This window comes from Haemaphysalis longicornis, unplaced genomic scaffold (genome assembly GCF_048455015.1).
Source record: "Haemaphysalis longicornis isolate Haplotype H1 unplaced genomic scaffold, Haemaphysalis longicornis Haplotype H1 scaffold_3, whole genome shotgun sequence".
In the NCBI taxonomy this organism is placed as follows: Eukaryota; Metazoa; Arthropoda; class Arachnida; order Ixodida; family Ixodidae; genus Haemaphysalis; species Haemaphysalis longicornis.
Genome location: NW_027526335.1, coordinates 78,566,186 through 78,592,833, shown reverse-complemented (window position 1 = coordinate 78,592,833; position 26,648 = coordinate 78,566,186). Strand labels below are relative to the sequence as shown.

Genomic DNA, 26,648 nt, shown 5'->3' with positions numbered 1-26,648 from the left:
AAAAACGTTGTTAGGACGAAGAAGTAAAAAGAAGGGATTCCGCATTGCGCGCAATGCTGCAAAGCCTCACTGTGCACCCAAGTTCGTGTACTAGTCGCACCACTCCTTGGCCTATAAAATATTCAATTTTCATTCTGCCGCTCGGGAGCGCTGTATTGCCCTTCTTACGAAATTCAAAAAAAAAAAAAGAAAGAAAGAAAGAACAGCGAATTCTTTTTTTGTTTTTTCGGACTGAAGAGACCTAACACCTCGGACTGGCAGGGACCAAGTTCTAGCTATAGTCTTATTAGGTAGAAACGTTCATTTCTCTCACTTAAAATATAGCGTCATTATTTTTTTAATATTTGGTGGTAAATGACGTTGATGTTTCGGCAATATTTCAAGCCCCGAACGAAGTCTACCCTCCACATGTGTACGTCCCGGCTGCTTTAATTTAGTGCAGATTCGCAAGACGCTGAATTTTAATGTGGCCATGTATCGTCATGATTAGTCTACCGTGTTCGCGTCGTGTTCGCAAGGTGCGCGGTTACTTCATCGCCCAATACTCGTATTGATGTGCTTGAACACCTATCCACTGTGGTCATTCATGCCATGCGGCGAAGCCCAACCTAGGCGCTAAATTATGGCGTTGTCGTTCCCGAGGCTTGAGAAGTTTATTCCGTTTCTTCTCTCGTTTTTAAAATGTAAACGGGCAGTACTTCCGTATTGCTTCTTCGGTGAGTTCCAGTTGTCTACACGGTGCGTCGACCTGGATGCTCTCCGACGAAGTAACGGCAGTGTAGTTGCGTCGGTTAATGCAGGCGGTGAAGTGTTAATGGCAGGAAAATGCATCACACCGGACACGCAATCCGTTCGCCGTACGTTTATTCAAATCAACAACTCTATATACGCGTTCAACCCAGACGTTCGTTGGCGGCGGCTGTGCATAAGAGAGCCGGAAGCAGCCATCGCTGTTTGGCGTGGCTCACTTACGTGACCCAAGCCACGCACGTTCGCGAGAGAGCGAACTTCGCCGGCGATTCGACAGAAAACTGCGCGTGGAAGTATAGATTGCGTGTGGTATACATATATATGACCTTGCCTTTCGGCGACGTGGGTGTATACGCAGTAGTTGCATAAGTATGATCCGAAGCCGCTTGCTGCGCTATATACAAATATGTGCCCTGATTTTTTTACCTCAATGATATCACTGGAGGTGTCGTTCCAACTAACCAGTTGACTCTTCGTCTCACTTGTCAATGAGACCGCGCGCGAATTCTGTTCAACGATTTCGCCAGGCCCCTGATTAGCTCCGCGGTGCTTACCGCACGCGTTGTTCTTTCCGAAATCAAGGTATCACCCGACGATTTCCACGTCGTTTAAGTATATGTGCCTTTGCCGACCATAAACAAGCGCCTGCGCGTGCTCGGCGCTAACGCGCGAACTGCGTTGCTTGAAATGATTGATTGTTAAATACAACGAAAAATGAAGTGTCGTTTTATGAAGTGTAACCGTTTTTCGCACGTGGATAATTCCTGTCATTTCTGACGTCATTGTTTGTCTAATTGTAATATCGATTGAGTTGTCCATCTCACTTATCAGTCCACTTCATGACAGCGCAACTACGTACGTTATTCGCCGTGACAGCCACGCCGCTGACGTCATCCTTGGCGCTGTGCCAACTTTTATCTCCGAGCTTCATACACCCGCGCCGCTAATCTTCGAAGCGGGGCACGTACCCCCACACGTGAAACCGTGTAAGCCCGCGCTTCGTGGGAGCTGTTTCTAGCGTGTGCATAGTTTACCGTGTGACCGGTGGCAACAGATGCTAGCTGCTCACTTGGGCATTAGCGAAACAAAGGAAAACTACTTTGAGACCACGTTTGATCCACCTGGGTTACTGCTTCTGTCAGGCAACAATCGCATCATTCAGATCTAATAAAGTCTCTCCTAAACGACATCAACGCAAGTGCCCTTTCCATGAGACGCCTGTCCAGTGCACACCATAAGCAGTTCTTTCTAATTAATTGCCTTCTTTGGGCATCTGACAAAAAAGCGTCTTTGCGTAATGAAGGAAGGGTTGTTCAGGAAGAGGTTGGGTGCTGGCGCGCCCTATCACTGTAATGCATAAATTGTTACGTCATCACTGGCAGTGGTCGTTTGTTGTGACGTAGGCTCGTGTGTGAATATCACTGTGGTGGGTGCGCGTTGTAGTTCGTGGTGGTCGCCTGGGCGTCGAAGATGAGTTTCAGAATCTGCAGCTTCAGCGCCCCCACGGTCTCTTCATCGGGAATGCGCCGAAGCTCGGTCCCAATGTAGCACGTGAATGAGTCCACGTGATCGCCCCTGCAAAGGACAGAGATAATGGATACGTACGGTCGCGCATTATATATGCAAGGTGCAAACGGGATACCTATGGTTTCGCATTGTATATGTGCAAATGCGAGGTTTACAGCATACATATAGTGTTGACCACTCTAACACCGCGATGTGCAGGAACCTTGATTCGCATACAGGATCTTGCCTGTTGTGCAAATATTTGGTGTACTCCCTACTAGGTGGCATGCCACGAAAATGTCGATTTCCAAGCACTATCTACCTTAAAACTTTATCATTCTTTTAGCATGATCCAGTGTGACACCAGGGCTGTATAGGGTTTTTATAACTGTAGTTTGTCACTTTTACCTTTGCAAGTCGCCGTACCGCTCTCCCGGGAATGTGTATGTCGGTCGTATTTCTTGGTGGAAGCTGTCGTCCTCCGCCTGAAAGGGGTGGGGTTTGCGCGAGTTGATGATTTTTGCATTTTTTGGCGCAAGGCCAGCTGTGGCAAAGAGCGCCAAACAGAAGTGGATAAAAAAAGGTACTAAAACCTGCAAGCCAGAATAACAGTAAAATCAATAAAAGTCAATGAAGATGGCTTGTGTAAAGGGCCAGGTTTTGATTATGCGTGGTGTGAAATGAGGTTTAGAAAATTAACGTCTGACAAATACCTAAAAAGGTGTTTGACCGAAACCATGGCATCATGGTTCGTGCGAGTTATAGAACTCGTAGCATTTCTTCGTTTGATGAAGGGATAACCTTGCTGTCCCATGTTTGCAGACCATCCTTCGGGTCCACAAGCAAACCTGTCTGTCAAACTTGTACGTGATACTGCGGGTGCAGTTTGGCCTCAAGGCACAACATTAGCTCAAACCATAACAGACTCCATACACACACCCGTGTCGAAGGAGCCTTGGCCTCCCTCTTTTAAAGTATCCTGTGCTCTTAACATGCTACTTGTGAATCTATCATTGGGCCTGTTGTGAACTCACCGGTAGAATCCTCCTTTCGCTGGACGACGGCTCCTCAAGCGTCACCTCCGGTGACAGCACCAGCGAATTGCTGGACTGGGATAGCTCCAAGTCTTCGACGTCTGCACCGGCCCCCAACACGCTCACGTCTTGGTCCTGCGGCGGCTCGTGGTGCGAGTTTTCCTGGTGGTGTGCACCGTCCAGGTGCGCCGTCGCATTGGCCCCGTCATGTTGGAGATGGTTGTGATGCGATCCATCTTCGTTGTTGATGCTGTTGTGGTGCGCAGAGGAAGCCCTGTTGTGGTTGTGGGAAGAGGAGGACGACGAGCTGTTCATGCCGTCGCTGTGGAAGTGTGATGTGTCGTGGTGGTGACGCCGCTCCCTGGCGAAGGGGAATGCCGCGCTCATGTCCAGGGAGCGGGGGTCAAGGCCCCCTTGAAGGCCGCTGCTGGCACAGAAAGGTCCCCCCGCCATCCTCATGGAAATACCGTCGTGCTGCGAGGAGAAGGGCGAGACACCTGTTCTAAGAACGCATGAACAAGCATGTGCATTGTGCATCACTGACGTGGAGGCTTTCAAAAATGCGCCGTGAAAACATCAGAGGAGGAGGCTTAAAGCAAGGCTGGCATTCACAATAAGCGATGTCTTTGAGTCAATTAAGATTTTGTTTGAATGACGCACTTCTTTAGCTGGCTGCGAAGTGAGGAATGGAATCGGGACAAGAGCTTGTCCATCAGAGAAGCACTGCACTGGCAAGCTGTATTTCATACAAGAAAGGCAGGCAACATGAGACATAAACCTCAGCTGATCAGTTTTGTAGCTCGCATACAGCTTGTTTTGCGAACATGCTGCCAGAAGGCCCAGCTACATGCTATCTCGCTAAGGTTACGCAATCCAATCTCTGAACGATGACTAAATGCCTGTGGAAACAGCCCCATTGGGAGGACAGTGGGCAGAACGTACATGCATGGCGGCGCCAGCATTCCTGGGCTTCCGGGGAAGTACGACGTCCTTGAGGAAGCTGAGCGGGCGATAGAAGGCCCACTTTGTGCGGTACGGCTTGGCCGAGTTGCTGCTGCGGTCCATCTTCTGCCACTCGTTGGTGAACTGGTTGCGGAGGTTGATGAGCTTCTTGCGCACGGCCTCCACGGGGTAGCCCGTCTCGGCTGAGAACTGCTGCAGCGCGCGCTCCTTGGCCGCCTTGTCGCTGTAGTCCCGGTGCGAGTGGTCCCACAGGCAGGGCGTCATGCGGTAGAACTTGACCAGGTAGCAGGTCACGTTGTGCGGCCAGTGGATCTTCTGGCTCACACACAGGCCCGGGCTGTCGCTGCTGGCCCCACCACCATTGCCGCCACTGGCACCAGATAGGGAGTCGTTCGGGCAAGGCTCGGTCATCTTGCGCGGCTAGCTCGGGTGTTTTCTTGGGCCTGCGTCGTGGTGTAGGCAGCGACAGAAATAGTGCAGAAAGCCCCTGAAACAGTGCTACAGTCCCTTTCAGCCCACACACTCAGGCATGTAACGTGCCTCATACACTAGAGAAAAATGATGCAAATGTTATATCATGTATTGTTGGTGGAGTAATCACTTGGCACAGATCCAGCTTGTTCTTTGCGAGTAATTTTCCCCCTCTGCCCCGATGTGGGTTGAACTTACTGCTTAGCGAACTTTAATGAGTAGAATGCTTTCCTTCACGAGCCAAATTATTCAAAAGCTTAGGATATGTATCCAGCAGTGACTCTTAAAAGAAAGTCACACAACATTGGGAGCTGGCAGTTATACGGTTGCTCTCGCTGAGGAGGCAGAGTGGCAGTGATGCCAGGGCAGATCACTCCTGGTTTGTGCCATACTGGTGCACTTCAGCGACCGTGTGTCCTCGGCTGTGCTCGCTATTCTGAAACAAGGTCTCGTGCTTGCTTGTCTTAGCCGCACACTGCGGGGGCACAGCGCTCCTATCCGTATGTCTCCCGAGCAGTATCGTCCCTTTTGAACGCGTTACAACTTGTACATGGACTCTACGAGGAAAACCGTTCGTAATGCTTGATGTGTTACACTTTTGTAGCATGCGAAAATGCTAAAAGGCGGCCCTAGTTGGTATTTATATTATCAGACGAGGCCGCCTATGTTGCCCCTGGTATGATGACTTCCACGCAATGCACTCGAGTATGATACTGAAGCCGACTTCAGTGGGACTTCTTACATAGCCTACTTTGGGTATTTAATAAAAGGCGCTGGAGCCTATATATCGGCCCGCCTGGTCCCTGGAAAATAATCGCTTCTTAGCACTGCATCCGTGTAGAGTAGTGGAGCCAACTTTAAAGGGACTTGGTGTATAGCAGAGCAGCTTTCGCATTTATCCGACAATAATTCCTTTTGCGAGTTTACAAAAAATTTTCTCGTTGTTGTGAGAGTGGTAGGGGGAGGGGTAAAGTTCGATTCACCAGTTCCACATCAGCCAGCTCACAAGTGGACACTTCGCTAACCGTTCACGTAGTGCAGCGCACGGCTCGTGAAGATTGCCGATCGGTGCAACGATGGTGCAAGCGCAGGCGCGGAACACGTTCACCGCTTCCTTCGAACTCTTCCCCCAAGAAGTGCAAGCTTCGTGTCGGACCACGGAAAATGACGGGCGGTTCCACGTGATAGCGGCGCATAACTACTGCCTTGTACAGCTGCCAAATTGAACAGACCCATTATAAGTAGTTCAATTGTTACAGACGCGCGTCTACAGCCAGGGTTGGCGGTTGTTGCACCTCCCGACAGATTTTTCTTTTTTTTGCTTGGAAGTAGAACGGCCTATATAAAGCACCTGTGAATATACTAGTAGTGATTTATAAATGGGGTGCGTTTGTTATATATGTATAAAACACTTCCTTTTATTTGTTTCTAACTTTAGTCCACCTCATTTTTAGCGGGATTTCTTTCAGATAAGACGAGTCTCTTCTGTCTGCGCGCTGAAACTACCAAGACCACGAACGGTCGTCAGAGCAGGCGCGGCCAGTCATCACATTCTCCTCACACAAAGGCGCCCCAGTCATATGCGCCCTCGAATGCGTTCCCGAACCTCCCACTGCCTCGGAGACGACGATGCGGAGCTAAAAGGAAATGATAGACGCTGTCTCTTATCTGTCTAGCTTTATTATTCGCCCGCACATACACCTTTTCAGCGAGCGCTCCCAGCGCGAAACAGGCTTTTTCTCGCCGCGTTCTGTACACGCTCGCGCCGCAAGGCAACGAACTCTCCCGCCTCGTTGCTTCGTTTCTGTCTTTCCCGCACCCTCCAGCGGAGACTGGTTTTTGTTTCCCACTGGCGGCAGCAGACCTTTTATTATTCCCCTGGGCGGCCTCTGTCTGTGCCGATTTCTTCTCTTGTCCGTGCGCGCGAATTTTAAACAAGAGGAGGGGAAAATGAACCGGGAAAGCGACCGCGCATGCGGCTTGCACGGATGCAGAAAATAACGCGCTTATTTTAGAGAATAACGTAGCAGTGACCTTCAGCGAGTGACGACGCTTCGATGGCATCGGCGGCTCGGAGATGCTACAGATCCACTCATGTGCGTCGATGCTTTGAACGCATCCATGCGCAAATGTGAATCTATAGAATATGCGAAGTTGGAGTTAACGTGCGAGCTTTTTTATTATTTGTCTCTGCGACCGGAATGATGTTCGCTTCAGTTACACCGAGGCGGCTTCGACGTTAACCGACTCTAATCGTCGTAATGTCAGAAGGAGTCCTGCAGTCCAGAAGGAATGCATTTGGCACATTGGAGATGTCCAAACGCTGTAGCATGGTCGACATTTCGCCGCACGAACTTGGCTAATGCATGGATAACCAGAAGCCCATGAAGAAATGCGTACGACATAAAACCAGCGAAATGCAACCTTCCCTCCCTTTCCCACGGTCCGATGCGAAGGAATCTCCAGCTTTTCATGGTGAAAACCCTCAGAAGGCATTCGACTCGACTTTTGATATTAAAACAGGCCGCTTCGTGCGAACCCCCCTCGCCGGCCTTTCGTCAAAATGCAAGAAGTTATAACTTAGTTTCCTTTTTGTGTGACAGTTAGTAAAGGTTACATTTTAATGTGGGTAGGAAAGAAAGCGGAGAAAAACATTCGTCCTGAGTGGGGACCGAACCCATGCCTTCTGATGCCATGCCGGATGCTTTACAATATGTACAGAGGAAAGACTTCCATCCGCTCCTATCCCGCGCCATTTGAAGTCACTTAGGCTAAAATTTTATTGTGATTTCTACCCCGAGCTGTATAGACTTATTTCTCACTTCGTCGTTATTATCCGTTGTGTTGATCGGTTGATTGTAGGTGTCGCGCCTACAAGGCACATGTAGGCACCTCAGGCAGACTTAGCTTCCTCTACTAGAGACTGTTTCGATTGAATCTTGTCCAATGTATTCCTATCCCTACGGTGTTAACTCTATAGGTGCGGACATCGTGATTGATACATTCCGGACGCCTTGTATTGCAGCAGTCGTCCGTCGAACTTGACATGTAGCAACCCATCCTTATGCGATGACTCAGCTGAATGCCATACCCAGACACAACCCCGTGTCGCAAAAGCGGCGTTCATGTCGTCACGCAATGGGGGAGGAAAAAAAGACTATAGACTCCTTTTATATAGATGGCGATAGCCCATATTTCAAAGAGCTGGCGTATGAGCTGAATCGCGTTGCCTTTTCTGACAGAAAATGCGTCACGACTGCCTAATAGAAGCGGAAGAACTGACTCGCAACCCATCTGCATCGGAGCCGCTTCTGTGGAAGGTATTACTCGCAAACGACGTGGGTCACGCAATAAAAATGCAACATGTCGTAGTCACGGTTGCCAGAATTAGGCCCTCGCGCTGTGTTGTCGCCAGGCAAGAAAAAAACAAACCGAGCAAGGTTTCCCTCGGCGCCTGCGACCCGCTCTCCTACGAGGGAGGGACGAATGGGTGGGCCGGCATAGCGTAGCTGCCTTGTCGCATTGTCGGCGGTGGGACGTTTTTAACTTTTCCGCCTACATTTAGGTGTTCGCGCCGACCTTTCCTGTTCAGCTTCGTGCGAGGACCATGGTCGCGCATAGCGGCGTGGTTGCACTTTCCTGCAGAATACGCGCTGTCAAAGCAAAAATCTACGCCTAGCCGCCGACTATGAAACAATACAACCCAAGGGGTAGGCTTGCGAGCAGTCTGCATACATTTCGTATTTGAAACACATTGTATGGATCCGCAAAAACTACACCGCTGTCAACATCATACGGATATCGGCCCAAACAATGCTCGCTGTAAAACCAATGAAATCAGCCTGACTGCTCGGCCGACAACTCCGCTGCGAGCATGCAACACGTAACGCACACTCCGCGCAGAAAGAATAAAAAAGGAAAGGCGGCGAAGACATCATGAGAAGCTTGACGATTTGGCGACGCGCCTGCACAGAAGCGTGACGTCACTTCCGGGAAGCGGAGACGAGGGCGGGGAGGTGTGAACGCGCGTACGCACAGACACAGCCGGGGTCGCCCGCGCCCTGAGGCAAGCGACCCGCGTCAAACACTCACGTATTTGCTCCTGGTCAGGTGCGTGCTGGAAGACGGAGCGGCGGTCCGAACACAAAGCTCTTTCGGCGTGCAGCAGCAGCGGGCGGCGGCGACGACCCCGGCGGCGGCGGCCGCCGCTCCAAGATGGCGGCGCGGAAAAATGTTTTCCTAGCCTGGCCCGCGGGAGAGCCGGCGTCGTCTGCGGGCCCCGCTTCCCCGAGAAATTTTTAGCCGACGGAAAAAAAGTGTGTTAGGCGGCGTTCCTCCAACCGGAGCGCTCGATCGGGGTCACCTGACTGGCTGGCCTCTCCCGCTCGCCCATTCTTTTTGGGAGAGCGGACGACGCTCGCAGCGGCGAGGGGGAGGGCAAAAGAAAACAAGAGCGCGAGCGCATAAAAAAGTGGCGCCGGACCCCCTCCTCCCCCAGCCCGTTTGCTGCTGCCGCCGCCGCCGAACGAGCGGGCCCTCCCGCCACGGCCACAACACTCACGGGAAAATATTTTTACAGCCGCCAGCCGAGCGAGGCAGCGCGATCGATGTGGCAATAAACTTGCCTTATTGGTCAACGGCGGGACCCCTTTGCGGCTGCGGGCAGCGGGGCTAAACCTTTTCCGAGTTCGGGGATGCGGGCCAAATTGGACCCCCGGCGCGCTCTCGCCCGCGTGCATCGAGACGGACAGGTCGGCGGACCAGACGTGCCCCCGCCGCCGCCACCAGTCTTTCCAGATTCCCCGTGACAGTTCATTGCGAGGGCGTCTCGGCTGCTGTTTGTGTTCTCCCGCTGCTGCGTTGAAGGGGGAGAGGGAAAGAATAAAGGGGGCCCCGGAGCCAACTTTGCATAACTGACGCGCAGCCCCCGGATTGAGCCACGCAGGCCGTGCAGAGAGAGACGAGGTCAGCGCCGAGCTAAAGTTATCCGCGCGCCGGCCTTCTCGGGGCCGGCCGCCGGACTCTCTTTTACGGGCTAAATTAAATTCTGCGGTTGCTTGTCTTCCCTCGCGTGCAGTTGCCCCCCCCCCCCCCCCCCCTCCGACTGGCTTATTCCGGGGTTTGATTTACCGTACGGAAAATCACTGCATTGTTCCTCATTCCCCTCGCGCTGGTCGATGGGATACGGAGCAGTCTGGGTGTTCGTATGCAGCTGCTGTTGGAATGCGACTTGACGGGTTTTGTTTGCGATGTGGTATCCCGCCTTTACGTTGTGTGGCAGATTTGGTTAGCACTCGCGAATGTTGAGTTATTCTCCTGCGCAGCCACGCATGAGTGGGACGAAGGGTAAGCACGTGTACGGAACTGTAGACTAAAAAAAAAAAAAAAAAGGAATGGTAAAACCAAAACATGGGAAACACCGTGGACGTCTGCTCGAGGGTATTAATTGTTAGTGATAGCCTTCTGCTGCGTTAGAAGGCTTTTCTGGGAGTGAGCATTCTGCGTACGTGGCGCAACTTCTTCCCAGTACGGTCTTTCTTCACGATGGGTATTCGTACAGTTCTGCTGCGCTCGTTCTGAGTTACGTCGTTATTCGTTTGCAGGCTCAGTGTGTGGCGAAGTTGGCAGCGATCTGTCATGCGAAACATCACGTTAATAGTCGAGTTCATTGATCAAAGTAACGGACATGGTCCAAATCTCTAGGAGGATTCAACGTAGAAGGGCACCTTGAGTGAGGTTTCTACGCAAAAGCGACAATTTTGTTTCACTGTATACATTATCGAATAGTAAGTCCCGTAGTGGTCATCGCTGTCGGCGTTTTGTTCACGTTTTGCGCGCATATATTACTCTGCGGAGCAATCAGGCAGGAGAAAAGTGTGTTGACCTGCAAATTGCGCCCAATGGGATGGCTGAGGCTTTGAAAATAACCATGTATTCTGGCCTCGCGGTACGCTGTTCGACGGGGTCGATGCGTCCGCTATCGATAAAGATGACGGGTAAACATTAGAAGGCTTAAAGGCAAGCTTTAATTAAGGATAAATGAAAAACAGGAAAAGGTTACAAGTCGAAAAAAGAAAAGTTCCTTCCTCTGGTTAGCTCCGTAAAAAAAGTGGTGCTGTCTCGAGGGCTAGCAACGGCAGACTGGTGGTCGTGGGCGTCTCTGGACCCAGGCGCGGCACGGTTCTGCGAAACGTAACTCAACACCTCGCCGGGGTTTCAGGACAGCGGGAGAAACGGGCAGAATTCCTTTTCCGGCCGTCCCCGGCTCGGAGAGGGAAGGAGAAGCGCGCACACACAAGCACAAGAACAAACACACAGCACACTCGTTTCACCCTCCGAGGGACACCGGCTGACTCGCAGTTCAGAGCTTGTGGCGCCTCACTGCGCGTAGATGAATGCGAGCAGAACACCATGGGAGACACTTTCTTGTGGAGTAATGTTTATAAATCCACAAGGGCGCTTTTAAGGTGTTGAGGAAAAGATTTGAGCAGTTCTGACCCTATAGATATCCATTCGCGCCAAAGCCGGTCGTGGTTCGTACACAACAGTGACGTGTGCTCAGATCAGACATTCCCCGTAGCCATTTGGAGCACCGACCTCGTTAGCGATACGCTAAGTATTTTAAGCTGAGAAACGCATTCTGTTCTTTTCTTGCCGTGTTTTTTTTTTTTTTTTTTTTGAAGTGGTGTTCATTGTGGCACGCAAGTTCCTTAGGGCGTGGTGTTATGATCCGCCGCAAAATAATTTCCGCGAGACAGCTTCCCCACAGCGCTCACGAAATACCAGTCGTTTCGTTCAAGGAAGAAAATCTGAAGCATTACAAATCATCGGGCTCAAATGAGGCCTTTGCGCTGTGATTCGATACAGAGCATCCTGCTAGCAAAGCGATGTCACACCGAATGACACACACAAACATGTATCAAGTCGAGTTATGTATGGTGTATCACGTATCGAGTCAAATTCTTCGTCGCTCAGTCATTGAAACCCTTGGCGCCTTTTATCCCAGCGGTTGGTCATTCATGCTGCAAGGCACGTCTGTGGCCAACGACGTGGATCGTCAGATTGAAGCTGTCAAAAGTTTTCGCGAGAAGTGCGCCATAACCCAGGAGACAGTAAACGAGCGAGATGACCGACGCCAACAGTGCCCTTTTGGAGGGATACTCCTAATAATAATAATAATAATAATAATAATAATAATAATAATAATAATAATAATAATAATAATAAAAATGTTACCTTCCTTTCCTAAAAATTACTCCCACCTCCCCTCGCGGGAACCCCTGTGTAGATGCGACGCATAGGGGGTTCCGTTGTTGTTTCCGTTAGGTTGATTCTCCCATCGCGTGAAACGTGCCGTGAACCCCCTGCCGCGGCTATGACGCAACGTGGCGCGGCTATGACGCATCACAATCCAACACAATCCACTTTAATCCAATCCAATGACCCTTGCGAGAGAGTGTTCGCTATCGGAGAGGAGAGGGGGTGAGCGGCGGAGAGCGCAGCTCGCGCGGCGAGGAGAATGGGGGAGGGGTGTGGACGGACAACAGCAACGCCGTATGGAGGGACAAGGCGAGTGAATGAGATGCAGTCGCATCTAAAAAGTTAAAGGGATACTGAAGCACTTTTTACAAAAAAAGAGCTTTTGCTCCCATTTTATCATTTTTCATACGGCGAACTCGAAAATCAAGTCAAAACTTGGCATAAACTATTAAAAAGCACTTAATTTTGGCAAAAATGAACAACGGGTGCCTAGGGGCATGTGGCGAACCTCACCGCCGTTCGTGATTGGTCAAGTCTTCGTGACGTCGTCGTGAGGACCCTCGGAGGAGACGGAGCATGAAACGCGTTCCCAGCGGGTCGTCGCGGTAGAAAACGCTGTATTTGCGAGTAGTGAGTTTATCGTACACCCGTACTGTTCGAGCCTCTCGCCCGTGCACGAGCGGCGACGGCGACAAGTGCCGGCGACGAACAACACTTCCGAGGAATACGTGTCCCAACCGGCAACGTTCACCCGCCTGGGAAACAGCTGAGTCGCCAAGCCATCGGCCAACTGCCGAGTTGCCCGACCGCGCTGTCATACTACGCCGACGGCGAAACAAACACGTCGGCCGATGGAAAGTCGCCGTAGTGTGACTGGTTCGCCGACCGAAGAAGCCAACAAAATCGGTCACCCGACCGGTCGGTCGCCCGACGCGTCGTCGGGAATCGACCGAGAAGCGAAAACTGCTCCCCGACAACATCCGTGCCGCAATGAATGCGGCTCTATTTTGATAGTTTATGGAGTGTAATAAACTCAGTAAGGTCCACGAAGCCCATGCAACTCAACACTAGCGCTAATGCAATCCGTATTTTGGCTTTCGACGCTTCGGCTGTGCTCTTCGGCGCCGCCGCTACCCCGGAGCTGCAAGCTGTAAATGGTGTGCGATCGGCTCGCCTGTAGAAAATGTAAGGTCAGTTTCGTGCAGAAGAAGAGTTACGTAGGGTAATTTGGGTAATAAGGCATCAATATCGGCCAAGGTTTTTCATGTGAAACGTAAAACCAAAGTACGACAAGCTCTATCCCCGCAGTGGGAAATCGCAGTCGCAGCCGCGCACACACATTTTTGCGAGCGTTTTCGCGAAGCAGCGGAGTTGATGGCGATAAGCTATTGTGGGGGCTTCGGGGAACCTTGCTGTGCAAGCGCTATTTAAGAAATTTTATTTTACCAGCCAGGAATTCTGTAAACCAGCTAGTAAACACCGACGTATGACACGGAAGGATGGGCCTCCATCTATTACCTAGGCTATTTTGCACTGTGTCGCCATTTGTGCGGTGGCGCAGTGCTCTCGCGCGTCGCGCCCGTGCGCTCACCTTCGCGGGTTCAATTCCCGCCGAAGTCTTTTTTTTTTTTTTTTTTAGGGGGTATGGTTTGCGTATGCAATTTGTGAATCGTTTTCTGCGCTGATTTCGAGAAGCAACCACCTTTTCAATTGAAAATTTCCTTCGAAACATGCAAATGGCGTCTTGAGCCACAACAATTAATTTCCCTTTTCCCGCACCGTGTTTCTCGAAAATGCGGTACCATGGTGCAAAGTATATATCCTTCTTTATTAGAGGAGGTTAAATTTCTGCTGACACGCACTAATTTATATGCAAATTTTAAGTGCTACAGAGGTCTTTTCACCGGGGGTTCATCCATAACATCCATATTATTACTGCCGCGGTACCAGCGCACAGCTCTTTTTTCTTTGTCCGTGATCCAACAAGAAGTTCAGGAGTACATACAGTACAAGCAGCGCACACGCCAGTACGCACCAACGGCTTCAGTCGTGCAGCGGCGACACGATACTCCAATTTTGATTACAGAGAGCCGCTCCTCACATGTTTTTTGCGACGTCACCACTGCTGTTCCAGATTTTAGAGCCGATATCCCGCCGCTGGGGCTATTGTAACTGCAGTGGCGTCGTCACTTGGTTCAGCATGAGCTATATTGAAACGCTTTGGTCAGTAGTGGTCCCTTCTGAGGCACTCATATCACGATAAGCATGTTTTCATAACAGGTGTTCATGCGCGCACTGCGTTACAATGACCGACGAAGAAGATTGCTGCTGTTGCCAGGAGATACGGGAGGTTCGAGAGAGGCAAAGGCACCCCAGGTGCGCCACAACCACCAGAAAACTAAAAAAATGTGTGCCTCAACAGGGCTGTGCTGGAGGTTGAACTTCGATAGAATGGCATCCCGATACTGCCTAGAAGCAGCCTGTCTGGGAATGTCTGGGACACAACACACTCGCCTTTGTTGGCTTGAACTGTTCCCTCTTTACAGTAGCAACCCACTGAGCAGCGAGTTTCGGCTCCCGCGGGAAGCTGTGAAAGACCACTTTATAGCGGCCATAGGTGCTGTTGCAACCGAATGCCGAGCAGAACCTCGGCATGGTTACTCCGCTTCCTCGGCACGATTGTGAAGCAGTACAACGCAGCACTGAAAAAGTTTCCACTACTAGTTGCTAAATAAAAACAAAACACAGCACGGGGCCCAGGAAAGCTAACGCTGGCGGACGGCACGCTGAGAAAGGCAGCAGCAGGGGCCGAACACTTGCCGCGGCGGCCGATCGCTCCTCACGACGACGTCACCACGACCCCTTTCACTCTCGTGCCGTCCTCCTCCCCTGCGCTCCGCGCGTCGCGGGGGCGTGGCGATGGCGCTTGTTTATTCGCCTATTACGCCGCTATTTCAACCAAAAAAAAAGAAAAAGACCTCGTAGGTTAGGTGTTTAAGGTCAACGCTTCCGAATTTCTGTGTATTCAGCAAATTGAAAACTGCCTCAGTTTCCCTTTAAGAAGCGCGAAAGTTTCTCACATAAAAAGGGCGTCAAACTCTTCGCTAAAACTGCGTCCAGTTGATCGTCAAACCGTTAAAGACGAAAACAAAGAACAAGCCCATGCGACCATTTTTCTCGCACACCCGCCGCGGTGGCTCAGTGGCTAAGGCGTTGTGCTGCTGAGCACGAGGTCGCGGGTTCGATTCCCGGCAGCGGCGTCCGCTTTTCTGATGGAGGCGAAAAGCAAAAACGCCCGTGTGTACGAGATTTCGGCGCACGTTAAAGATCCCCAGGTGATAAAAATTAATCCGGAGCCCTCCACTATACGGCACGCCTCATCGCCTGCGTTGCGTCGGCGCGTTAAACCCTACAATCAATCAATCAATCAATCAATCAATCAATCAATCAATCAATCAATCAATCATTTTTCTCGCACACTTAGTGAATGCATCATAGTGAATGCATCTACGTGGTTTACGAGATGGAGGTTTACTGCTGTACTCCTCTTTCTTGATCGATGCGCGTATTGTCTTGCCTATAGGACCGAGTCCTTTTTCGCGATCTTGGAGTAACCGTTTTGACACTATTGAAGCCCAGTGGCACGCGCGCGCCGTGTGTCCAGAGACCTTGTCAGCTTTTCGGTCGACCAACCGGTCTATGGACAAATGCATTAGCTTCTTGACAGGACGCCATCGGTCGAGGTGTCGTTTTTTAAAAAATGGGGGGAAGGGGGGGGGGGGGGGGGGGCGCTCACTTTGCTGCAAAAGTCGCTGGTCTTCTAATGCCCCTGCCACATAACGGCGTCTCCTTTCATCCCCGGCCGCAAATCATCTGTGCTTTTAGCGAAGTATACCGCTTATAGTGAAGTCAGTCCCTAGGACTGCGTTATAACAAGAATCTTGTACCTGCGATCTTCAGCCTGTGACAGTGAAGTCTGCAGCCGCTTTGGACACGGGACACGGCGAATCGATGCGCTTAGCGTTCCCATATTTCACGAGCGCACAAGGAAGGGGCCGCACGGCTTCTATGTTGCGAAATGTTCGAGGGCAATTTATGCGGAACAATCGAGCGGAGAGGCCAATCGACTACAACTGCCGTTTTGACGGAACAGAATTGGTTACTTTTTTTGTTTTGGGGGGGGGGGGGGATGTGAAGTTGCTCTAATTTCGTCCGTAACACGCGTCTACGCAGGCACGTCTTTTAAAGATAACGATGTACAGATAAATATCTTAAAGGTCTTTTTTTTTTGTGCGCCTTTGCGGCGAACGTTGTTTCGGTTTATCGTCAATTACTTTTTTGTGTGTGTGTGTGAAATGTTGTATGCTATGGTACTCTTCGTTTTGCATAGTCCGGTGCATGTCTGTACTAAGTATGTATGTAGTGCCTTGTGTGGTTCCCCCGCATTGATTCTCCCGCCAAATTTTGATTCTCCCGCCAAATCGTGTTTTGTGACGTCTGCGATGACGCAACAAGGACAGGTATTCAAGCGAACGTTTGTGCGCCGTTAGGCTCTGCAGCGGACTGCAGAGCCTTCTTTACCGCCAGTCCTCCTAGATGGCGCCACCATACTGCGCAGGACCGGTGTCCACCTTTGCTTTGTTTTTGACCGTATTCGCACCTGGCTTGTTTTTGTTACGCTAGAAAGTATTCGTTTCGTGAAACATGGGGCTCGACAAACAGGGTCACGTAATACAATGTCGCTTACGCCAAAGCTATAACAAGCATAGTGCGCGCAGTACCAACAGCAGCACACACTGGTACTTTTATGTGTACGGGTACTTTAGTAACTCGCATTGTTTACCCCACCTCCCCGTACTGCTTTAAAATTAATATGCATTACGTTTAAGCGAAAATAGCTCGTTCTGCGAGCTTATAAGCCCTGCCTAACTTGCGTTTGCTTTTGCCGGCCTCAGGCAATCACACGGCTGCGCATAGTACGTCATATGCTTTAGCGCGGGAAATCAGCTGGCGAGTCGCATGGCCATTCCCTTTTTTCCAACTTGTATATGTTAAAAGTGGTGTCAGTGTGATTCTAAGGGGATTAATGAATGAACCAAACTTGTGTTCATTCTTTGTCTACAACAGCGTTGTCTACAAGACGAAGCTGTTTCCAGGAACTGGGCGGGATTTCATTTTCTTGCTCGTGTCTGTTTTTCAAAATATTTCGTTAAATCGGGAATGGTGCTGAGTCTATTTCGTTTGTTCGAATTCATAAAAGCATTGAGCCGTATAGGCACCTGCGCGGGAATCCGAATTTGTTCGTTAAATCCGAAAATTCGTAAGATCTGGTTTCGGTAGATCGAGTTCTGACTGTATTAGGATTTTATTAAGATATCTCCCTTCATCCCCCCCCCCCCCCCCCCCCCCCCACCCAAAAAAAACTACAAAAATCTCTTAGAATATACTACTAGGGTCACCGCTTTTTGTCGGAGTTCGGTTTGTGTGTGCCTTGACATTCGGAATCAACGTGCATCGCATAAAAAGCTGTTGTGGGCAAGGAATATCTCAGAAATGCTCAGTATAATTTCTGAGAGCAAATGTATCCATATGTGCGTTCCATCTAAATACCCGTAAGACCGCTACTGCGTGGTACCGCTAAAGCATGCATTGCCTCGCGCATAATAATTCCAAGAACAGTATGGGACATGTTTCTGGGCAGTGCAAGGGTATCCGAGCGCTGTATATGCCTCAATTGCCATCGCGCTGGTATAAAACGAAATGACCCGTACATACAGGAACTGGCAACCCTTACACTACACGAAATAGACTAGCATACACTACCACGAAATAGACACACCTGTAAAATACACCGAACACGTGCCAACTGCAGTCGCCAAATGTAAATGCACATCCTGCCTATAAGCGGAGCATTTACAAAGCGGCATGTCACCTTCGATCGTTTTTGTGACATCAGTGTCATTTTCCTTTTCGTTGTTTTTTTTTTCTTTCTCTTTGTTCTTTTCCCTTCTTCTTTCTTTCTGTTCCAGAACGTGTAGTGCCTCAACGTTATAAGCGTTGTAATATTATTTATTAGTTAAACATATGCTGTAATAAGATACCGCTCGCTGTTTCTCGCTTTGCCAATCTACCAGGGATGCAAGCCTTTGTCAAGTCTGAAAAGGGACTTTTTGCCTGCACCCTCGCGTCACTGCTGCTTTCTCTGTAGGTGTGTGATGCCATATAAACTTGAAACTGTCCGGGAAGTACGTGTAAGGGCAACCCGTTGTATGGGCATCCGAATATACATGTATCTACAGGAAATTGAAATGCTGATTAAATAAAATAAGGCAATCACGCCGCTCTTTGTAAAGAGCACATGCAACAATGTTCTACGCTGTCGTTTTGTCATTCTGATACTGTGGAGTAAGCGCCTCCTTCCCACCTCTCCCTTTGAAACGCCACAAAAAGATTTAATATTTTGGTTTCTTAGCAACTGTCAAAGGCATAGTCAACTAAACACCTAAGGCGAAAGATGACGATTGTAGGGCTTAACGCGCCGACGCAACGCAGGCGATGAGGCGCGCCGTAGTGGAGGGCTGCGGATTAATTTTGACCGCCTGGGGATCTTTAACGTGCGCCGAAATCTCGTACACAAGGGCGTTCTTGCTTTTCTCCTCCATCATAAAAGCGGCCGCCGCGGCTGGGAATCGAACCCGCGACCTCGTGCTCAGCAGAGCGACGCCTTAGCCACTCAGCCACCGCGGCGGGTTGAAGGCGGACAGGACGTATGACAGGAGTTCCTTTATTGCTAAGCTCCTCCACCACCCACCCCTTGTGTTTTAGATGCGACGGCATCTCATTCACTCGCCTTGTCCCTCCATACGGCGTTGTCGTTGTCCGTCCACACCCCTCCCCCATTCTCCTCGCCGCGCGAGCTGCGCTCTCCGCAGCTCACCCCATCTCTCCGATAGCGAACACTCTCTCGCGAGGGGCATTGGATTGGATTCGATTGGATTGGATTTGGATTGGATTAAAGTGGATTATGTTGGATTGTGTTGCGTCATACCCGCGCCACGTTTCGTCATAGCCGCGGCAGGGGGTTCACGGCACGTTTCACGCTTTGGGAGAATCAACCTAACGGAAACAACAACGGAACCCCCTATGCGTCGCATCTACACAGGGGTTCCCGCGAGGGGAGGTGGGAGTAATTTTTTTTATCGCTTTGAACCGTAAATAAAAAAAAATTCTGCTGGGCTTTTCTGTTTCCTTTCAGCCTCTTTTTATGAGCGCGAGAGAGGAATCCTCATCTTTCGCTCTGTCCTTCGCGTGGGCAGGTATCATGCGGGCACACGCATATTACGCCTCAAAGCAGGGCACATTTGCGGGCAAGGAAACGACCACGGCCGGCGAGTCCGCTTATAATGACGTCCGAACCATTTGAAAGTCCCCGCGTGTATCATCGCATCCGGGGGTGTAGTGAACGAGCTCGTGTTCAGCACAAGTCGGGCCTGATGACCATTGTCCGCACAGACTACGTGCTACTTCTGCGCGAAATGGACCGAAGACCCCAAGCTCGTCGCAGTTTTTTTAAAGTTCTGGCCACTCCCCGAAATAGGCCACCGAGGTGGACGTCGGGCGGCCGAGAAATGGCGGCGCCTTGGTATGGTTGGAACGTTCCCTTATCGCCGCCCTCCGTCTCTGCTGTAGCCGAGGTGACCGCCGCTGTTGCATGAGCGTGTCGTCGGCTACCTTGATCGTTTCCTGGGGCGCCAAATGACTCGCTATACTTAGCCCTCCTTCGGCTTGGCGACGACGCCTCCGAGTGACGCCCGCCGTGCGCCTCGTTTTGCATCCAAGAACGGGCCGTGGGCCGCCGTCGCATTCAACCCGTGTCAGCGGCGCCTGCGCGTATACGCCTCCTCCTACTGCCGTCGCTTTACTTTTTCCTGGCGGGATTTTTTCATGTGTGAGCATCACTAGTTCATCCATCCATCGAGTCCTTGGTTGAGTCCTATTGCGTTTAAGGCCCATTGGCAGCCACTTCGGGAGATCTTTGATATTTCTTCGATATCCAACATTGGGGGATATTTTTTTTTATTTGTGGGAGAGGCCGTCGTCTTGGAGTGGACACAACCAGGCTGATCGACGACGACGATGATGATGATTATGAGCATCACTGCACATCATTCGCGACTGGGCTCTGCAGTTTGAGAGATAACACCTATATCCAGACAGAATGGCCGGAACCTTTCCGCGAAACCCGGTCAGGCGCTTTTCGCCTTTAGCCCTGGTCTCTTGTTAGACATGTACACTATTTAGGAAATAAATAAATAATACCAATAATAAAAATTCTTGGCCTGCGGGGCACGCGAGCGGCGGTAAGGCGATTATTCGGTTCGCGTCCCCCTCCTTTCTGCGCACGGATACCGCCCGAAAACCGTGACAAAGAGAGGCTAACAGCTTCGCTGTAGAAGAGGCCTAATCTGGAGGAAGACCTACGTTTTTGTTCCCCACAGTGAACAGTAGTAGGTAGAGGTAACAGTCACTATTCTCGACCTAGGTCACTTGTCAGCGGAGACATCGAAGGTTTCTGGACTACAAAGGACACGCAGAATTAGCGCCTGTATGGTCCCCGTGCAGCAATAAGCAGCGTTCCGCTTCCGGTCAGGCATCGACGGATCATGGTCCCCGGTGGCACAGCGAGTTCCGCGGGCTTACGCTGTCGTCGCGTCGTTAGGCTGGCTCAACGTCTATAAACGTTGAGGCTGGCTGTCTCACTCACTTGTGGGCCAGGCTGGCTTCTTCTGAGGCTTGGCGAGACGACCGGCTTGACGGCGCAGGGTGTTCGCCATAGAGGGTAGTTGGAGGAACGGCGCTCGGGTCCGAGCATGGTCCGAGATTAGTACGTCCGGCTACACTCACTTCTCTCTGTTCACTGTTTTCACGGGCTTGCGTACGCTTCTGTTAATTAGTTCGCCCGCTTGTTTCTTTAATGGGCGGGCGCAATGTTAGTGACGTTGCAGTCAGAAGCGGATCCAGGTTTTTTTTCTGAGGTGGGGGGTCAGCTTCTATCAGAGATGATGATGATGATGGTTATGACAAGGAGTGGGAGGATAGCAGCCTTTTAAATGCAGAGCATTTCTTTAACTCACATGAAGCGTCCGCCGTCCGTCCGCACGCCCTCTCCCCCACTCCTCCTCTCCCGCATCACGCTACCCTCCTCGCTCTCACGACCCTGCGGGCGGAACGCAAGGTACATGGTGCTCTTCCCACTGCGCCACAAAACCGACACAGAATCAAAGGGTACGACGCGCCTTATATCCTTGAATCATTCAAACTACGCCAAGAAGCTGCTGATACACGGCAGCAGTTGCATCGATCTCGTCTTCACCAGTTGCTGCAACGCACGACCACTGCTTAAATACCCCTTAACAGTACACTTTAGCGACCACGAAGCCGTCGTTCTCAGCGTCCAATACAACGACAACACCAACAAATAAATAAATAACGACCTACAACAACCTACTCCTTGCCTTCACTTCTTGAGTCACAAAAAAAAAAAAAGAAAAACCCATCTCTCAACAAAGGCCTTAAAGAAGCAGAGAGAATCCGCCTTATACAGGCGTTTGTAATAAGCCGTATTACGTATTCTCTGCCATACCTCAATCCCTCTCAAGCAGAGTTGGCAAAAATTAATTGTCTCATTCGTCGGATATACAAGACGGCATTGCAGTTACCCCACAGCACTCCCACTGCCAGATTAGAACAGCTGGGCGTTTACAACACTGCAGAAGAAATAGTCGAGGCCCATCAACTCAATCAACTTAAGCGCCTATCGACAACATCCAGTGGTCGACAGATCATGCAGCCAACAAAGCAGCTCGAGAACTCACTGTCCGAGCAGGCCCAAGCCTCGTACCCTTACACGGAGCCCGATCAGCCCGAGACAGCTTGCTTAGCTATCGGGAAATAACTGAGCATTACCGCCTCGCCCGCCGCATATTCCCGCCGCCTCATCCTACCCTCTCTCACTCTGAAGAACGCTTATGGCGCCTCATTCAAACAAACACTTTACCCTGTCGCGCCAAACTGCACCTAATTCATCCAACCCTGTATCAGTCCCCCAACTGCCCCGCATGTGGCTTGAAAGACACCATCATCCATACCATGTGGGCATGCAACAACGACCCCTTCCCATTAATCCGTACCATCGAGCAATGGGAGGCGGCGCTGGGTAGCTCCGACCCGCAGATGCAAACAAGTCTGACGGAACGGGCTGCCTTGGTCACCGGCAAACTGCAACTACCGGTCACCGCCCCCTCCTAACTACGTATCGCAATAAAGTTTATTTCTCTCTCTCTCTCTCTCTCTCTCTCTCCACGAGGGGGGACTCGAGTCGCAAAATCACGAAAGTAATAATTAATATATGAAAGAAATAATAATAATTAATAGTAATAAGCAATAATAGTTAACACACTCACTACCACCCCACCACCACCCCCCAAACACTAACGTTAACGCAATACACCCACCCCCTACGCGGCGCATTTACTCGAGTCCCCCCTCGTGGGGAGATGGGCCCAATTTTTTTATTCACTGAAATTTCGGAAAACCGAAAATGCAAGGAATAGAAAAAATAATCCTCTAGACTTTTTCTACGACCTTAAGGGTCAGCTTTTCTTGGGTTTATAAATTCTAAAATTAAGGGGGTGGGGGGGTGGGGTTCAGGACATCCGGACCCCCACTCTGGATCCGCCAGTGGTGGCAGTGTCCCTTGGTTATCTTGTGACACTGCGTATACGTTTGTCTTGGAGGCCGTAGAGACTTTTTTTTTTTTTTTAACGACAGACCGTAGGTAATTTCAGTTAATACCCCATACGGTCAACGTATACACCTATAAAGCACATTGTGTCATGCCTTGCGGACAGACTTCTCGGGGAGATTCGCCTAATAATATTGAAAAAGGCTTTTCCGCGCATAGCGATGTGCGCTTTACAAGCTTTCGAGGGAATGGTCTGGTTAGCGAATCGTAGTTTCGTAATTAAGCGCAAGTAGATTTGATTTTGAGTAAGGCGTGCGTGTTGCTACGCTTTTTTTTTTTTTTTCAGCGTATCATTATTTCCACTGCGCACTGTCGAAGCAATCTGGGCAGAGTCTCTCCTTCCGGCCTTCATCCATCGCGGCCTCGCGTGGAACGCTCCGAGGCACTGATTGTGCGGCGCTACTACCGGTGCCGGCTTCTTCTTTTCGGCTTGCGGGATGCGTGCCGTCTCTGGCCCGCTCATTCCCGTCGCGTCGAGTCCTCCCTGTGCCGACTGCGGCGGAAGCAGCGGAGCGCGTCAATCGCCTTTATTGGCCCAGTGTGCGCGTCTGGCGGGGGCCTGCGGCGCGAGCCAAGCGTGAAGGGCAGCGCGCGGGTCGCCGCGCAGCGCGCGACTTTTGCGCTCTTCACTTCTTTACATTGATCGCGCTCTCTGGCACGTCCGCTTCTTCTGCCGAAAAAGCAGCAGCCCTCCCGCCCGACCTCTCACTTACCGTGCGCACTGTAGCGCGCACCTGATTCCTCTTCTGTGTCTTCTCGTTTCGTCGTGCCTCCGGTAAATGCGCGCGCGCCGCCGCCGCCGTCGATATAACGCACCGCCCGCTGCTGCTGCTTAGCGCGGCTAATGGCTTCCTCCCCTAATGACGCGATTGTCTCGAGCCGGCGAAGAACGCGAGTTTTGCGGCGGGGCGTAATGTGAAGCGGCCGCCGCCGCCTGGGGCGGTCGATGAATGTCACGCGCCGCCGGCTGTCCGCGCCTTGTTGCGCGTGGGAATCGCCGCGCCGACCTTTGCCTTGACGCGCCGTGCGAGCCCGATGATCGAGAAGAGCGCGCGGTGACCGTTTCTTTCCGTTTTCTTCGTCGGCCCTCTCGTCACGGCTAGTTGCGGAAGACGATCGAATTCCCACGCTGAACCGCGCGTGCCTGAACTGCCGTATAACAGTGCTGCATCTTCATTACCGGACTGAAGCGTGATGTTCCTAATTGTTTCGATTTTTCTGGTCCGCGGTGCATGATCTAATCAAAGCGCAGTTTTGATCACTTTCAAAAAGTTTCGAATGCTCTCCGGATCGGGGCTGAGCAGATTGCTGACCCGACCGAAATGGTGCTGTGTATTTTGGGACCCCAATCAGCCTTTTGTGAAACTGCGGGCTTGTTTGGTTCTTTGCCGCAGCGACTGCAGGATATGCAATGAAAACATTTTGTACAAGTCGGCTTTTTGCACAACACCGCCTCTGTGCGGGAAAGCGTCCAAGACGTTTCGAATGATATCTCGATGATCGGGGCTGTGCAAATCACGTGGTCTTGCAACAAGCGCGGGAGAAGCCGTCTGGCGAGTATCCCCTTTGATATGCATTACCCGATTGTCTCGGTGTTGTCGTGGTTTACGTACATAATCGAGCTTTACTCTTGTCTCACGCTTTCCATAGCGTAACCATGGGTTCGGCATCATAAATGGATTCGACATCATAAATAACTGAGTTGCATTGTGTCGTAGCCTACTATACCCTGTCGCCTGGAAGCGGCAGGCGGGGGGTTCACACGCTGTTTAGGTCAGCGGGTTTTCCGGGCAGTCGCATAGTTTGGCATAAATTTAAGCTGGGATGGTGTATAGAACTGTTGGTGCCGGGTTTTCAAGGTGGCCTGCGTTTTGGCTGTCGGGGTTCCCTAAATTGAGCCGAATCGCTTCTTCCTTCTGTTGTTTAATTGAGCTAACGAGGAATTAGCGAGTCTGAGGTCGGTTGCACACAATGCGCGTGAATGTCGCTATGATTCTGCGTTTGCTTTGACCTACGCTCGGCCATAATTGTTGCATATTCATTAGCGTTTGCTTGTATTCCGCCCAGTGGCGGGCGTACGCAGAATTTCGGTTCGGCAGGGGGGCGGGGCATATGGACGAAATGGTGCAAAATCAGGTGTTGAATAGCTCTACGCAGAGGCATTCTAAATGAAGCTCTAAATACTACGAAGTTGAAAACTTCGGTTGTTGAAAAACGAGTATTTCACTGAGAAATACCAACTAGATTATATGGTCGAACGAGATATAAAAGCTCTTCAAGAAGCAAATCGACAGTCGTTTACTTTGCGTAATACGCTGTCTTTTGTAAAGTTCTAATGTTCTTGGTCACGAAACCAAGCCACCATCAACACGCGTTTGCTAAACGAAAACTAATCAAAGGAACGATGGCTTTCACCCGCGAACACAATAAATCATAGTTCTGATTGGCAGCTTACAATGCAAACGGCAGGAGATTATAACAAAAATCTCTCCCCTTCCGCCAAGACAATATAAGAGATAAAGACAAAATTCCTACCGGATCCATGCGGTTTTGCTGCACCCAGAAGTTCGGGGTGATCGACTGATGCTTTACTGCTGCTTTTTAACACTTCCGTTATCTTTTTCATGCCAGCAGCTGCCTTTTCCGCTTCGGGAGCCCATTTCTTTGCCTCCAGGCCCCGCCGCAACCACACATCGAGAAATTTTACTATCTCCCTGGTAGTGGCTTCCGCGGATCTGCTAGCGTGTGCGTCCGTTGGTCCTGGGTTGGGGCAAATATTGAGGCTGAGTAGATCGAAGAAAGAGACATTATGTACAGAAATTTACATAGTTTGAGACTGAGTGAACAGAGCAGTGCGCTCCTGCGTGCAAGAAATTAAATAAGCAAATTGTGCCCGTCCCTTTCACCCTTTTCCTCCGCTGTATTCAGAAACACACAAATCACAAAAATCCATGGCGCTGAAATTGACGCCCACACCGAGGCTGAAGCGTCAGGAGCAGTCCTAGGGCCCCCCTCTGGTAATCCGGCGTTGGACGACTCGTTTGAAGAGCGGCGTCTCGGACACGCCACAAAGGTTCCCACGATGAGCGGCACACCGCCAAGAAGGCAGGAACACTTAGCCTGCCACTGATAGGGACGCACCGCGCGACGCATTGTCATGCCCTCTGCTGAGTGTTATTTTGGTCATTAGGGCTGCAGCCTTCTTTGGGGGGCGATTGAGAGCCCGCGGAGTCGCCTTAAGCGGCTTATATAGTCCACATCAGCATGGGTTGCCGCCACGCCATTGTCCGGTCGTATCCTGTCGATGAGGGTGGGCACACGAACGACGGAAGGCTTGGGCGGTCGAACCCGATAATATCGACGACGGATTTCACAACACCGCATGCCGATCTTAGCACTGGGCTGTTCAAGCGCCGCGGCCTCTAGAAGAATGTGGAGACTCGGAAAAACGAAGTTCAGCCGCCTATTGCGAGTGGAGAGGTCTTATATGCGGGACGAGGGCTGGTTGAAGTAGGCACGAGAGAGGAGGAAGACGCGGGAAGAAAGTCATTTACAAAACGACGCAAACACAGCTTGGAGGTCGGAGGCTGTTAACAGAATCCGTCGCCGGGCTCGGTCTCACAGATGTTCCATGAAGAGACGCGCGGCCCGCGGCGTCGCTTTGTCTGGAACGGCTGCCGGCACCACCGCGGTGTCGGCGCGCTGACTTGTCGCCGTCAAACAAAATAAATTGCTCAGCTACAGCGCACAGGTGTAGGATTGGCGCCCGTCAGGAAGCCCCTGCACTGAACTGAACCCCACTGAATCTCGGGGCTCTTCACATTTTTCTGGTGGAGGCGAAAAGCAAAAACGCCATTTTT

The 26,648-nt window shown here is 50.9% G+C and overlaps 2 protein-coding genes across 3 annotated transcripts in view; one reads left to right on the top strand and one right to left on the bottom strand.

The window, feature by feature from the left end:
- The window catches only part of Mgat4a (alpha-1,3-mannosyl-glycoprotein 4-beta-N-acetylglucosaminyltransferase a), a 179,284-nt gene that overhangs the window by 95,521 nt on the left and 57,115 nt on the right, over positions 1-26,648 (top strand). The gene's annotated exons all lie outside the window — the stretch shown is intronic.
- Positions 848-9,063, bottom strand: LOC144174693 (uncharacterized). Its single transcript, XM_077703514.1, has 5 exons — positions 8,817-9,063; positions 4,233-4,696; positions 3,291-3,764; positions 2,665-2,741; positions 848-2,325 (listed from the first exon to the last, which is right to left on the bottom strand). The coding sequence occupies exons 2-5, from the start codon at positions 4,662-4,664 to the stop codon at positions 2,169-2,171; spliced, it is 1,140 nt and encodes a 379-aa protein (XP_077559640.1). The 5' UTR covers positions 4,665-4,696; positions 8,817-9,063; the 3' UTR covers positions 848-2,168.

Bases quoted from the DNA above. Each gene is read 5' to 3' on its own strand.
- LOC144174693 (XM_077703514.1), bottom strand. From the start codon at position 4,664: ATGACCGAGCCTTGCCCGAACGACTCCCTATCTGGTGCCAGTGGCGGC. The intron at 2,742-3,290 runs GTGAGTTCACAA...CACCCCTTTCAG, and splicing joins GCGAAAGGAGGATTCTACCG to GCGGAGGACGACAGCTTCCA. The intron at 2,326-2,664 runs GTAAAAGTGACA...TGTCCTTTGCAG, and splicing joins CGGTACGGCGACTTGCAAAG to GGGCGATCACGTGGACTCAT.